Genomic DNA, 11,912 nt, shown 5'->3' with positions numbered 1-11,912 from the left:
CATTTATATAGTGCTCTGTGAACACAAATTAGTTGGCATAAATACATTAAATAACGAAAAATTAGGTGTCTATTTACTTGTGACCACTCAGTGTATATATTATTCATACCTTCGGTGTATTAGACGCAAGCAGATTTTGATATGAAATTTTGGGGTAAAAAAAGTGCGTCTTATACACCGAAAAATATGGTATATGAACACGTGCATGTTATAAAGCCAGGTAATATTTAAGACAACGTCTCCCAAACTTTTGTCATCCTCGCCCCCCCCTTTAAAGATATGGTTCCTAACGCACCCCTCATTTTTTATTTTAATGAAAGAGAGAGTTAAGTGATATAACACGTAGGTACACTTTAAAATGTTGTCTTGTAGTAACTAATTATAATTTTCATTAAGAAATAATATATTAAAAAGATTAATTTCGCATTAGCTCGCCCCCCCCCCAAGAGATAATTTGTGGCCCACACTCTTTGGGAAACGCTAATTTAAGGAATGAACATCTGTCGTAGACACCTTGAACCAAATATTTGAAAAAACACTGGTTTAAGGAATGAACATCTGTCTTAGACATCTTGAGCCAGAGATTCGCCAAACACTATTCTTTAATTCCATTTCTGATTACAAAAATGTAAATTATACACACATGGGCCGCACGTTTGATTAAAAGATTGGTTTTTTATTTTGGTATTATTCAAATACCTATTTATTCTAGAAACCATTAAAAACAAGAAAATTCACATCCAAGCCAAAAGTATAAAAGAAAGAAAGAAGAAAGGAAAAAAAAAAACTTTTCAAAGAATTCGGGCTCCATTGTATACCAATAATTAATATAACCATAGTTCAAAAACAAAAATATTATATTACATCACGGCCTATTATACCAATACCCCACATAGCAGAAACGTTGTCAGAGAGAGAAAATGTTGGAAAATTTAAGCTGTCATCTGTGAAATAAGCAACTTCTCTGTGTGTAATATGCATAAACTTGGTTGAGCACGAGCAGGAGACCAATTGAAGCATGGTCCGATTCACATCACATACGTTACCTCCTACATGGTGAAGTGGATACGCTTGGGATTACGAAATAAAAAAAAATTATTGGTTTTCGGTTTCTTTGAACGTACTCAAGATATTTAATAACCGAATAAACGACATGTGATAACGTCTACCTCCCCCGGTTTTCGAAATTGGAAACGGGGGGTGGGGGGTAATTTTCATATACCAAATGGTAATTGATAAATTTTTCAATGTTCCACAACGTTTCGAGACGAGAAGCCGTTCTTCAGGCAATTTCAAAAACTTTGATGGAACAAAAAAGTCGATACAAACTACAAGGGAATATCTAACAGAGGCACGTGCAAGTTCCACCAGGGTGCGGGCCAGACAGCAATTTTTAAATGTACTTGTGGGCCCATACGGTACTCAGAAAAAATATAATTTAAAAAGACTGCGATTTCCTTATAAAAATGTCTTGTTATTACCATAAAAAATGTACAATAGAGTATCAGTAGAATATACAATGAGTGAATTATCTTTGTAATTTTTTCTCTAGGCATCCCCTCTTCTCTAATTTGTTCACCACCCCTCCAATAAGTACGGAAATTAACTTAAATTACTCACTATAATATCGTCATCTCTCAAACAAAAAATAATTTCCCTAGCCTTCAATCTTGTTCGGTTACAGAGCCATCAAATAGAAAATCAGACCCCTCTTGCCACACCCACCTATCACAGCCTTTCTCTCAGGATTTGTTAATAGTTCTCTCTTACGTTTAGTATTATATTATTTATAACCAATAGAAAGCCAAGGTTTTAATCTATCAAATGACGTGTTAGATTATGTAGTCTTTTTTTCTGTACAGAGAACTATAAATTTCTCTTTTAATAGGCCTCGTTCCCACGGGAAAGATATCGACTAGCTTCGATGAATTTGTAATGGCTTTTGTTGCACAGTTAGTCTACTGCAGTGATTACCCCCTATATACACACAATAATAATCAGTTACACAAAACAGAATAATTCAAATGAAAATTAGCTCATTATATTTTATTTGTTAAAGTAATTTAATTTCAGAATCTTACGAGTTTGTGGGAACTCAATTTTATTTTTTTTCCTTGATTGATTACAGACAAATAAAAAAACGAGTACGTTGCGCATGCCTAATATAACACGTGGTATTCCGACAACAATATTTTTCTAATTCGCAGATTTAAAATGTATTGTTGAGTATTTCTGTTGGGTAAAGGAAGGCTTTCCACGCAGTAAAATGGAATTATTTCCAACAAACTAATAATTCCATTTTACTGCCAAAACTAACAAAGACGTAAAAGATGCGTCTCTAAGATCAGTTGTGGAAGGATTAAATTGATGACCATTTAGATCTGTTTGATGCCAATTTCCTATGTTCTACTTCTGACGCCAAACTGTATTCCAAAGTCTGAAATCAGTAGTGAAGTCCTGGCCCGAAACGGTATGAATATTAACAGAAACTTTTATTTACAAATGTACACCCCACCCCGAAGTACGGTTTGTACATTCGCAACCATAGTATGAACAAGCCTTTCTTCCTCAGTGTGCATTACGTACACACACGAACTTAATACGTTTAAACACCCCGCGCATACAATTGCTACATACACAAACGTAGTGCATTAAGATATCTGCCCCCCCGTATGATCCACACATTCACAAACAGGATATTTCAATGGCGAAATCTATATAACAAAATTATACGGGCAGTATCTTCAACAAATAGATCTGTTTAGTTCTATGTTCAAACAACAAATACAACCGTAGACGCTCCACTCACTCAGTTCGAGAGTATAAGCTATACGGCCATTATTTCCACTGCATACGTAAAGTAATAAGACTGTTTAAAGTAACCAAGAATATAGCAAGCCTAATTTGCGAGTCACATTTCACAAGAAAACGAAGTAAAAACAAACTTTTCGTTTTAATTCGTCATTTTTTTTCAAGACTACAAACTCTAAAAGTATGTACTGTTCAAATGATTAACATCTACAACTGGACTATCTAGACAGTCTCGTCGCCCACCAAGGTTCTAATTTCACGTCGACACGAGATACAACATAAACAAACTAAGCCATTGATGAGTTTCTCAGTTTTAACGATATAATCCACGGAATATAATTATGGAACAGGTTGTCTCGACTAGAAATGTTCACTAATAACTAGTGGCACACGAAGCAACTCAAATTAATTCTATATAATGGTGTAGTATCCGAGGTGTGTGCGCGCGTGTGTGTATGTGTTTTCTCAATTATAGTTTCCACCACGTACCTCGGAGTAGGACTGCCACATGGCATGAGAACAAAACATGTGACAAGGAGGAGCCACAGTCTACGGGGGGGGGGGGGGGTCAACCCCGGATTAAAACGTTGTAAGGGACAATAATTCGTGAAAGAATTACTTTTTTTCGACGAAGAGAATTTCGACTTCTGTACAAGTTGCATGGAAATAACTTGTGGACAAGAATTATGACGGTGTTTTTTTGGAGATACGAAATCATTTATCTTAACACTTGGAAACCGAAATCTTTTCAGCCACGAACACCGTGATCGATTTGGTCTTTATTGTTAATAATTACTTTGCACCAAGCGCTTGAATGCAAATATTAGAGCAGAAATACGCGTTTCTCCTTTAAAACTTCCCAAGTCTTTATAAATTGGCTAGAGGTCGTGAGAAAGAGAGTGAAAAGCAATAGTGGCATACTGTGACGTAACAACGATATAAAGTGACGGTCAATCCCACTATTCTATGGTACAAAAGAGTAAGTCGTTAAGTTTATTTCGCGCTACATTGCACAATGGCTATCTGCACAGTACCCACCGCCAACTCTAAAGTTATTCTAGTTGAATAGTGGGGTTTCATCGTCGATCTTATAACCACAGTCTCAAAGTGCGCAGCCCATTGTGGTTCTTATTAATCAGAAAGGGAACGCGAGCCATGGACCTTCTGATTCGCAGTCGGAGACATTAACCACTAGACTACGATCGGTCCATAAGGATCAAGACACGAAGATGTTTGTTTTGTTTTTGAATTTCGCGTAAAACTACACGAGGGCTATCTGCGCTAGCCGTCCCTAATTTAGCAGTGTACGACTAGAAGGAAGGCAACTAGTCATCACCACCCACCGCCAACTCTTGGACTACCCTTTTACCAACGAATAGTGGAATTGACCGTCACGTTATAACACCCCAACGGCTGAAAAGGCGAGCATGTTTGGTGGGACGGGGATTCGAACCCGCGAACCTCCGATTGCGAGTCGAGCGCCCTAACCACCTGGCCATGCCGGGCCTAGACACGAAGAATATGGTGATATAGGAACGCCAAGTTAAGAAACAAAAAATATATATATATATTTAACATAGTCGGTGTTAATTATATCTTTTTATAATTTAAGAGTCATTAAGAATCTAATATGTGGTAACAGAATCTAATATGTGGTAACAAAGTACTCTAATCATAACACATTATGGCCACAAAGATTTATTTACAGAGTGTCCGAAAAGTCTGGAACCATAACCGATTTGCCGATTTTCTAAATTCGAGATACGCGACTAATTATGAAGCTATAAAATCCATGGGGTCGAGTTAACTCTGCTACTGCTAATCCAAACTTGTTTCGAATTACATGTGGAAAACATTTTGTAAAGTTCGCTGAAGTGTCTACGATTCCAGACTTTTGGAGCATCCTGTATTACAACAGTTTGCTCAGATTTCATAATTCATAAAACTATCCGATACTTACATCCGAGTCCACGCCCTTGTCCGCACCCGGGCACTTGAAAGTAACGAACTCGTGACATCGCTTGTGAACGACAAAACTGCAAACTGTGAAAAATAAGGGGGAAATTGATTACATTTTCAAAGTAATTGTAATCAGAAATTTGTAAGGCTTAGTAATCGTAATCTGTGATTACATTTAAAATTTCGGATGTCTTAAAAAAAATGCATTTCTGGCATTAACATTTTATAAGTGGTTTTCACAGCTTCCCAATTACCTGCAAACAAACTAAAGATCTTCAGACATCAATTCATTGTCCATTAAGTCAATACCCCTCAGGCCTCGATCATTAAGCTTAGAGGAGCAGGTGTGGTGAATTAAAAAGTAATTATTCATTCTTAGCCCAAGATAATTGCAACTCCAGATTGGAGGCTAGTTTACAGTTTTCTGGTGCACTCTAGGCTAAAGGATAAGTGGTAATCTCAAGTTAATATTGTAAAAAAAAAAACTGTTGTATTCTCACAAAGATACCAATTTTTTAACATTTCAATACACCCAACGATATACTTTGGGCAGTTCTAAGGCGAAATGTAACCACTATTCAATACCAATTTCTGCTACAGGAAAGACTACAAACTTACACAAGCATCTACAGGCAATGATTTTTTTTTCTTATCCGTGAAGATAATTTAGACTGATGCAATCCAACTTAGTACAACGCTTATTCATCAACGGCATACCCGATTGCATCCTGAAATCTTAACTCTCCTTACCCAAGCATCTGAGATTTGCCTCACCATGGACACCTGGACAGATCAACAAATGAAATCCTTACTTGGAATGACAGCGCACTTCATTACTGATTTCAACGCGTTGGCTTACTGACGTTTTTGTGGATCACACACTGCTGAAAATATTCTTCAACACTCTTGGAATGACAGCGCACTTCATTACTGATTTCAATACGATGGCTTACCGACGTTTTTGTGGATCACAAAATATTCTTCAACACTTTGACATTCAACATAAGGTGTCATGCGTTGTTACAGACAATGCCTCAAATATGATTACCTTTCGCTTGCTTGAAGAGGCGGAGATGCTATTGACCAATGAAGAGAATGATGATGTAAACGATGGTAATGCAAATGAAGAATTGCAACCAGTGTCAGCCAGCCTCGAAAATAAATGTTCTTTCAAATCAGCTCATTTCACCTGCTTTGCTCATACATTACACCTCGTTGTCAGTGATGGTCTAAAGCAAACTGGTTCTGTTAAGGGTGTGTTCCCAACTGGTGTCTCATGCTTGCCACTCCACTCATGCAACTGATCTATTTGAGGGTGAAGATGAGGTACATCTGCAATCGGCCAATGAGACAGGATGGAACTCTCAACTTGTGATGATTATATCACACCTCAAAGTTTCTGAATCTATAATGCAGAAACTTGACTTCAGTGGAAAAATCAACATATATGAAACCAACATGGCTAAGGAACTTGTTGAAATTATGACTCCATTTGAATGGGCCACATATACGACTCAAGGAGAAAAAGTTACATCTAGCATCATACTCCCTGTTAATAGTGGGCTTCAAACTGAGATGCTCGAATTGTCCTCAAAGTACAGCATTACGGTGGTGCAAACTCTCAAAACATCTGTAGATCGACGACTATCTAAGTTTGAAATACTAATAGTCAAAGTTGCTGCCGCTCTCGATCCGAGATGGAAGTTGGCCTGGTGCATCCCTGAAGAGGAGCAGGAAGTGAGAGCAGCTGTGCTAGCCAAAGTAGTCGTTGTGAATAATGACACTCCCACAACTTCTTCGACTTCCAAATCTGATTGTGACAGCACTGTACCGCCACCATGAAAACGATCCAAGTTCCTCTGGTTCCTGATGGATGTGCATCAACAGCCAACAGGCACAGGACCAAGACCAGACATAGAAACCAAAGTTTCAAGATATTTCAATTGCCAATGGTTGCCCGAGAAAGCTGATCAATTACCATTTTAGAACAAGCAAACAGATCACTACAATAATGAAGTTTTGGCAAGAGCTTGCCTGCTTAAGCCTTCAGATTCCAGCCTTTAGCGCCCCCTGTTGAATGATTGTTCTCGATCACAGGCAAAGTCTTCAAACAAGAAAGATGCAACTTGACAGACTATCGATTTGAACATCTGATGTTTATTCGGTGTAACAGCCGAATTTAAAAATTTTGGGGAAAAAAATCAGATTTAAAATTTTTTTAATCACTTTAGTAATTCAAAAATGAGGTTGTTTTTAATCTTTGATTTTCTGCTTTTTTCCTTTAAAATGTTATCGTAATTGTAATCATAGTCAAATAATCATGATTGTAATCGTAATCACATCTTGTAGTTATGTTGTAACCGTAATCACACAATTGTAATCGACCCTATGTCTGGTTATCAGTGAAATTAGAAAATGTTTAACTTTTAGGTTGCCACGTGTCAAGTCGCTTCGGAATTGTTACGGAGCCTCGTTTGTCAGCAGAGATTTACAAGTTCCGCCACCAGGTGCATCTCCGTTTGAATAAAAAAACATTTAATGTAGGAAAATACATTGAACGTCGAACAGACTCTACTGGGACAAATTAAATTATTAAAGTGTGTTTAATATTTTCTTTACATTTCATTTGATTCTACTCCATTTTCTGCTGAACTCTTCAAACATCAGTTCTTTAATTTAAGCCCTGAACTAAGCCTAACTTCTGTTCATGTACTATCTAATATCAACTTTTTATGTGCACCCATTTTTATTCTAATCAATCAAGTTTCTAAATTTTAAACTAATTTCTGCTATGATTTAGGCTGAAGGACATCATTCAATGAAAAACATTTGCGATTCACGATCGAGCATTTTTCTGGGTTCATTTATCCAAAATAAATTTATTCCATACATGTTCTTACATCAGAATCAAAGAGTTTAAAGTTTTAGTTCGTGGTTCTATTTTAGGAAATAATTTAGAATTCTACATTATCTAAACATAAGTATATAATACTCTTGATTTAGTCGTAGCTTTGAGGAGCAAGCACATATATTACAAGTAAAACAAATAAAGATAAAAGCTAAACTTTAAAATATACTAAATTTTATGAAGTACACATATAACTTCATCTGCAGCAGCTAGCGTGTTTCCTAGAAGTGGGGAAAAAGTTTACTAAGGTCTTGTAATAAAACCAAATTAAAAATTTAATAACCCACTTTCTTCAAAGATAGGTGTAGCCTCTTATCGGAACAAGTGGGAACTTAGGACATTCGAGATGCTGTAGATCAGTAAAAGAACATGCCCACACACGCAGTATTTTGGTTCAAATCCCATCCGGCCTGTATATTTTTTTATCTTCTCTAAGTCTGTATGTATGTATGTATGTATGTATGTATGTATGTATGTATGTATGTATATTAAAGTACACACTATATAAAATATATTGGTTACAGCTGAAGTTAATAAACTGGATACATTATTTGTTTAATCGATGTACATTTAATCCGACTCAGATTAGATCGTATTCGATACTAGTTAAAACAAGAGGGAATCCTCAATAGTCGTGGCACTTAAAGTTATTTTAGGCAGGATTCGAGTAAATTAATCTACGAGACCTTTTTTTACATATTAATATTAGCTATATATTTGTACGCCAGCAATACCAAGCGTGGGGAGCGTGTATACCCGATTCAGTTTTATTACACATCAGTATTTCTACCAGCTTACCCTCAAATTGAACTTATTTTAAGCAGGATTAGAGTAAACTAATCTATGAGACCTTTGGCATGGTCTAATAATCAATCGAATGAATTTGATCTCCTAAGTCCAAAACTGTAATTAGATCTCAAATCGGTCAAGAGATGACGGAGTTATGAGCTAAAAGTTTGTACTTGAAAAAAACTCAGAGCCGTTATGCCGCGGCTAAAAAATACAGAAATATATGAAACTTACTCTGACACTGATATCCTTGTTTACCGAAGCCCCTAGAAAATAAAAAAAAATGCATGTTAATTCGTAAAATAATAATATTGAAGTCATTTACACTCCATTAATTTTTAGTTCTTTAGTCTTTAACTACTGTATTTTATACTAATATCGACAAGTTACAACACGAATCTTTTATATATGTCTAAGTTATGGGAAAATGTTACTTATAATTAGTCCTTTAAACTGCAAGTTGTATTTATATGCAGTTTAGAAATTGTTGATTTACAAAAAAATTATAATAAATCTCTATAATTGGTAAACATTAAATTATCTTATTTTTAATACAAGTTACAGCTTTTACAGCGAGGAAAGTTATTTTTTTAGAACAGGTACGACGTTTCGCTTAATGTTCCGATTATTCTCAAGCACCAATGATCGAAACGTCGTACCAGTTCTGAAAAACTAAAAACCTTCCTTACTATAAAAGCTGTAACTTGTATTAAAATAATAGTTAATCAGTAAGTAAACTGAAACTGAAACTTGAAAAATTTCCTTTTATGACAAAATGCACGAGACGAGTGATGTAAGAATGTTCTACAGACAATTGTCTGCGAGTAACCAATACGAACAGCTACCATTGTTAGAATTCGGTAAAATTATACCAATCATCATCGCCAACATGGTCGATCCTACGTTTAAGAGTGGCCATTCCTTCAATAAACCAGTAAAGTAAATTCCCACCCTCTACTAAATTTTAAAATTTTCTGAGAACGGAACACACTGAATGTAAAAACTGAAAAGATGAAGCCCTCCAATAGGTAAATATGACCCTTTTAGTAAGAGAGCCACCTGTGGTAACAATAATACTGTTTCAGAACTCTTGAAGGATTTGGATTTCTTTACCGTAAATAAAATAACGACCCCTGTCTCCAGAATGCCTCTTTATTAGCTTAATATTTCGCTATTTCAACTTCATCAGGAGCTGTCGAACACAGAGAGAAATATAATAAAAATAATGTTTAAAAACGTAATAGGCCTAATACTAATGTCGTATCACATGTACAATTGATTGTAATCATGGTTTGCCAGTTCATAGAAGGCGTTCACACCATAACAATTGTTACAATATCAAACAATATACTAATGTCGTATGACATGTAAAGTTGATTATAATCATGGTTTGCCAGTTCATAGAAGGCGTTCACACCATAACAATTGTTACAATATCAAACAATATACTAATGTCGTATGACATGTAAAGTTGATTATAATCATGGTTTGCCAGTTCATAGAAGGCGTTCACACCATAACAACTGTTACAATATCAAACAATATACTAATGTCGTATGACATGTATAGTTGATTGTAATCATGCTTTGCCAGTTTATAGAAGGCGTTCACACCATAACAATTGTTACAATATCAAACAATCTTAAACGTATTACAAGTTCCAGCTTTTACAGTAAGGAAAAATATTATTTAGAACAGGTACTACGTTTCGATCACTGGTGCGAACATTCTCAAGCCTAATGTTACCATTAAACAACATAATCTCACCTAAAAAAGGGAATTTTTAAAATGTGATTTTATGAACAACCTTTCTAAAATATGTACAAATAAGTTGACACAAACCTTCCTAAAAAAATAAAAATGAACCTCCAGCTCAATCTAAAAATCAAAAGTACCATTGAAAAAGCTCAAATGAAACTTTTAAAACAAAGTATAAAGGACAAATACAGAGAGCTAAAATTTCTCCGCACAAATTAACCTATGAAGCAAACTCGCTGGTTTAACTACCCCTTAAGATTACAACTAAGTTTCATCATTAATACGGACACACATCTACTATATTTAAAGGTTAACTATCAAACGAAACTTAGACAGAAAGCTAGAAAAACTTCGTTTGTCAGCACAATCCGAAAAACAGAACCAGAAACTGTAAAGAACAATACAATAAATAAAAGATGATGACTACGTAATAACTCCTCCCACTATCCTAGTGTTAAATTTAAAAACTAGCTTTGAAGACCTCTGCAGGAAAGTAATAATATAATCAAATAAAAAATCCAATCAACAAATCCCGAGTCAAAGGCTCCAAGAAGAATCCGCGTCTAATTCACCTCAGAACAAAGAATCACAAGAAATATTCAACATTCCAAAAAAAACAAGGACAATTTAATGAGCAATTTCCCAACCAAACCAAAATCAGGTCCATTAAAAATTTCCTAGATGAACTTGGTGAAAAAACTTAAAAAATTCTAAACAATAAGAAGCCTATAAAACAAATTTTGACATCAGCAGAAAAAAAAAAGGCCTAAAACTTTTTACATACAACGATGACATTGTCATCCAAAGAGCCGGTAAAACAAACTGTCGTTACTATACCAACCAAAAACTATGATTCTTTAATGATAAATATTGTCTAAATTTACAGTCAAATACTGACCTTAAGCCAACATACAACAAAAACACTGAGTTGACTACTCAAAAAACGATCACTTTCAAACCAAGGTTTAACGAACGTCCATAAAAAAACCAATAACTTTACGAGTTAAAACTTGAGTACGTGGTCGAAACGTCGTATCTGTTCTAAATAATATTTTTCCTTACTGTAAAAGTTGTAACTTGTAATAAAATAATACTTATAATCAAGTAAGTAAACTCAAAATGAAAACTATTTGTTGTTACCATGGCAAACAAAATGTTTAATCAATGAGTGAACTATTAAAAATAGAGATATTTTCGGTTTTACTTTCGGTAACAAGTAATTATAATATAATCATTAGACAGTTGGTCCGATATATAATACCGAATATTAAATTAGGTGCAATGAAATATTATTCACACACAGTTACTATATGGCGAGTTGAAAAGGATTCAAAAAACCCTATAAAATATTATTCACACACCTAAATAATTTAGGTTACTATATGGCAAGTTAAAAAGGATTCAAAAAACCCTATAAAATATTATTCACACACCTAAATTAATTTAGGTTACTATATGGCGAGTTAAAAAGGATTCAAAAAACCCTATAAAATATTATTCACACACCTAAATTAATTTAGGTTACTATATGGCGAGTTAAAAAGGATTCAAAAAAACCCTATAAAATATTATTCACACACCTAAATTAATTTAGGTTACTATATGGCGAGTTAAAAAGGATTAAAAAAACCCTATAAAATATTATTCACACACCTAAATTAATTTAGGTTACTACATGGCGAGTTGA

At 34.9% G+C, this 11,912-nt stretch overlaps 1 protein-coding gene across 1 annotated transcript in view; it reads right to left on the bottom strand.

Moving 5' to 3' along the window:
• Positions 1–11,912, bottom strand: part of LOC106469900 (protein kinase C, brain isozyme-like) — an 80,550-nt gene that overhangs the window by 43,358 nt on the left and 25,280 nt on the right. The window contains exons 2-3 of the mRNA XM_013930420.2: positions 8,702–8,733; positions 4,772–4,854 (exon numbers count right to left, since the gene is read on the bottom strand). Of these exons, the coding sequence (XP_013785874.1) occupies positions 4,772–4,854; positions 8,702–8,733 (115 nt within the window). The remainder of the gene's footprint in view (positions 1–4,771; positions 4,855–8,701; positions 8,734–11,912) is intronic.

The sequence above is a fragment of the Limulus polyphemus genome, unplaced genomic scaffold, assembly GCF_000517525.1.
Source record: "Limulus polyphemus unplaced genomic scaffold, Limulus_polyphemus-2.1.2 Scaffold3717, whole genome shotgun sequence".
Taxonomy (NCBI): Eukaryota; Metazoa; Arthropoda; class Merostomata; order Xiphosura; family Limulidae; genus Limulus; species Limulus polyphemus.
Note: the sequence above shows the minus strand (reverse complement) of the source record. Positions and strands in the feature narration are given on the sequence as shown.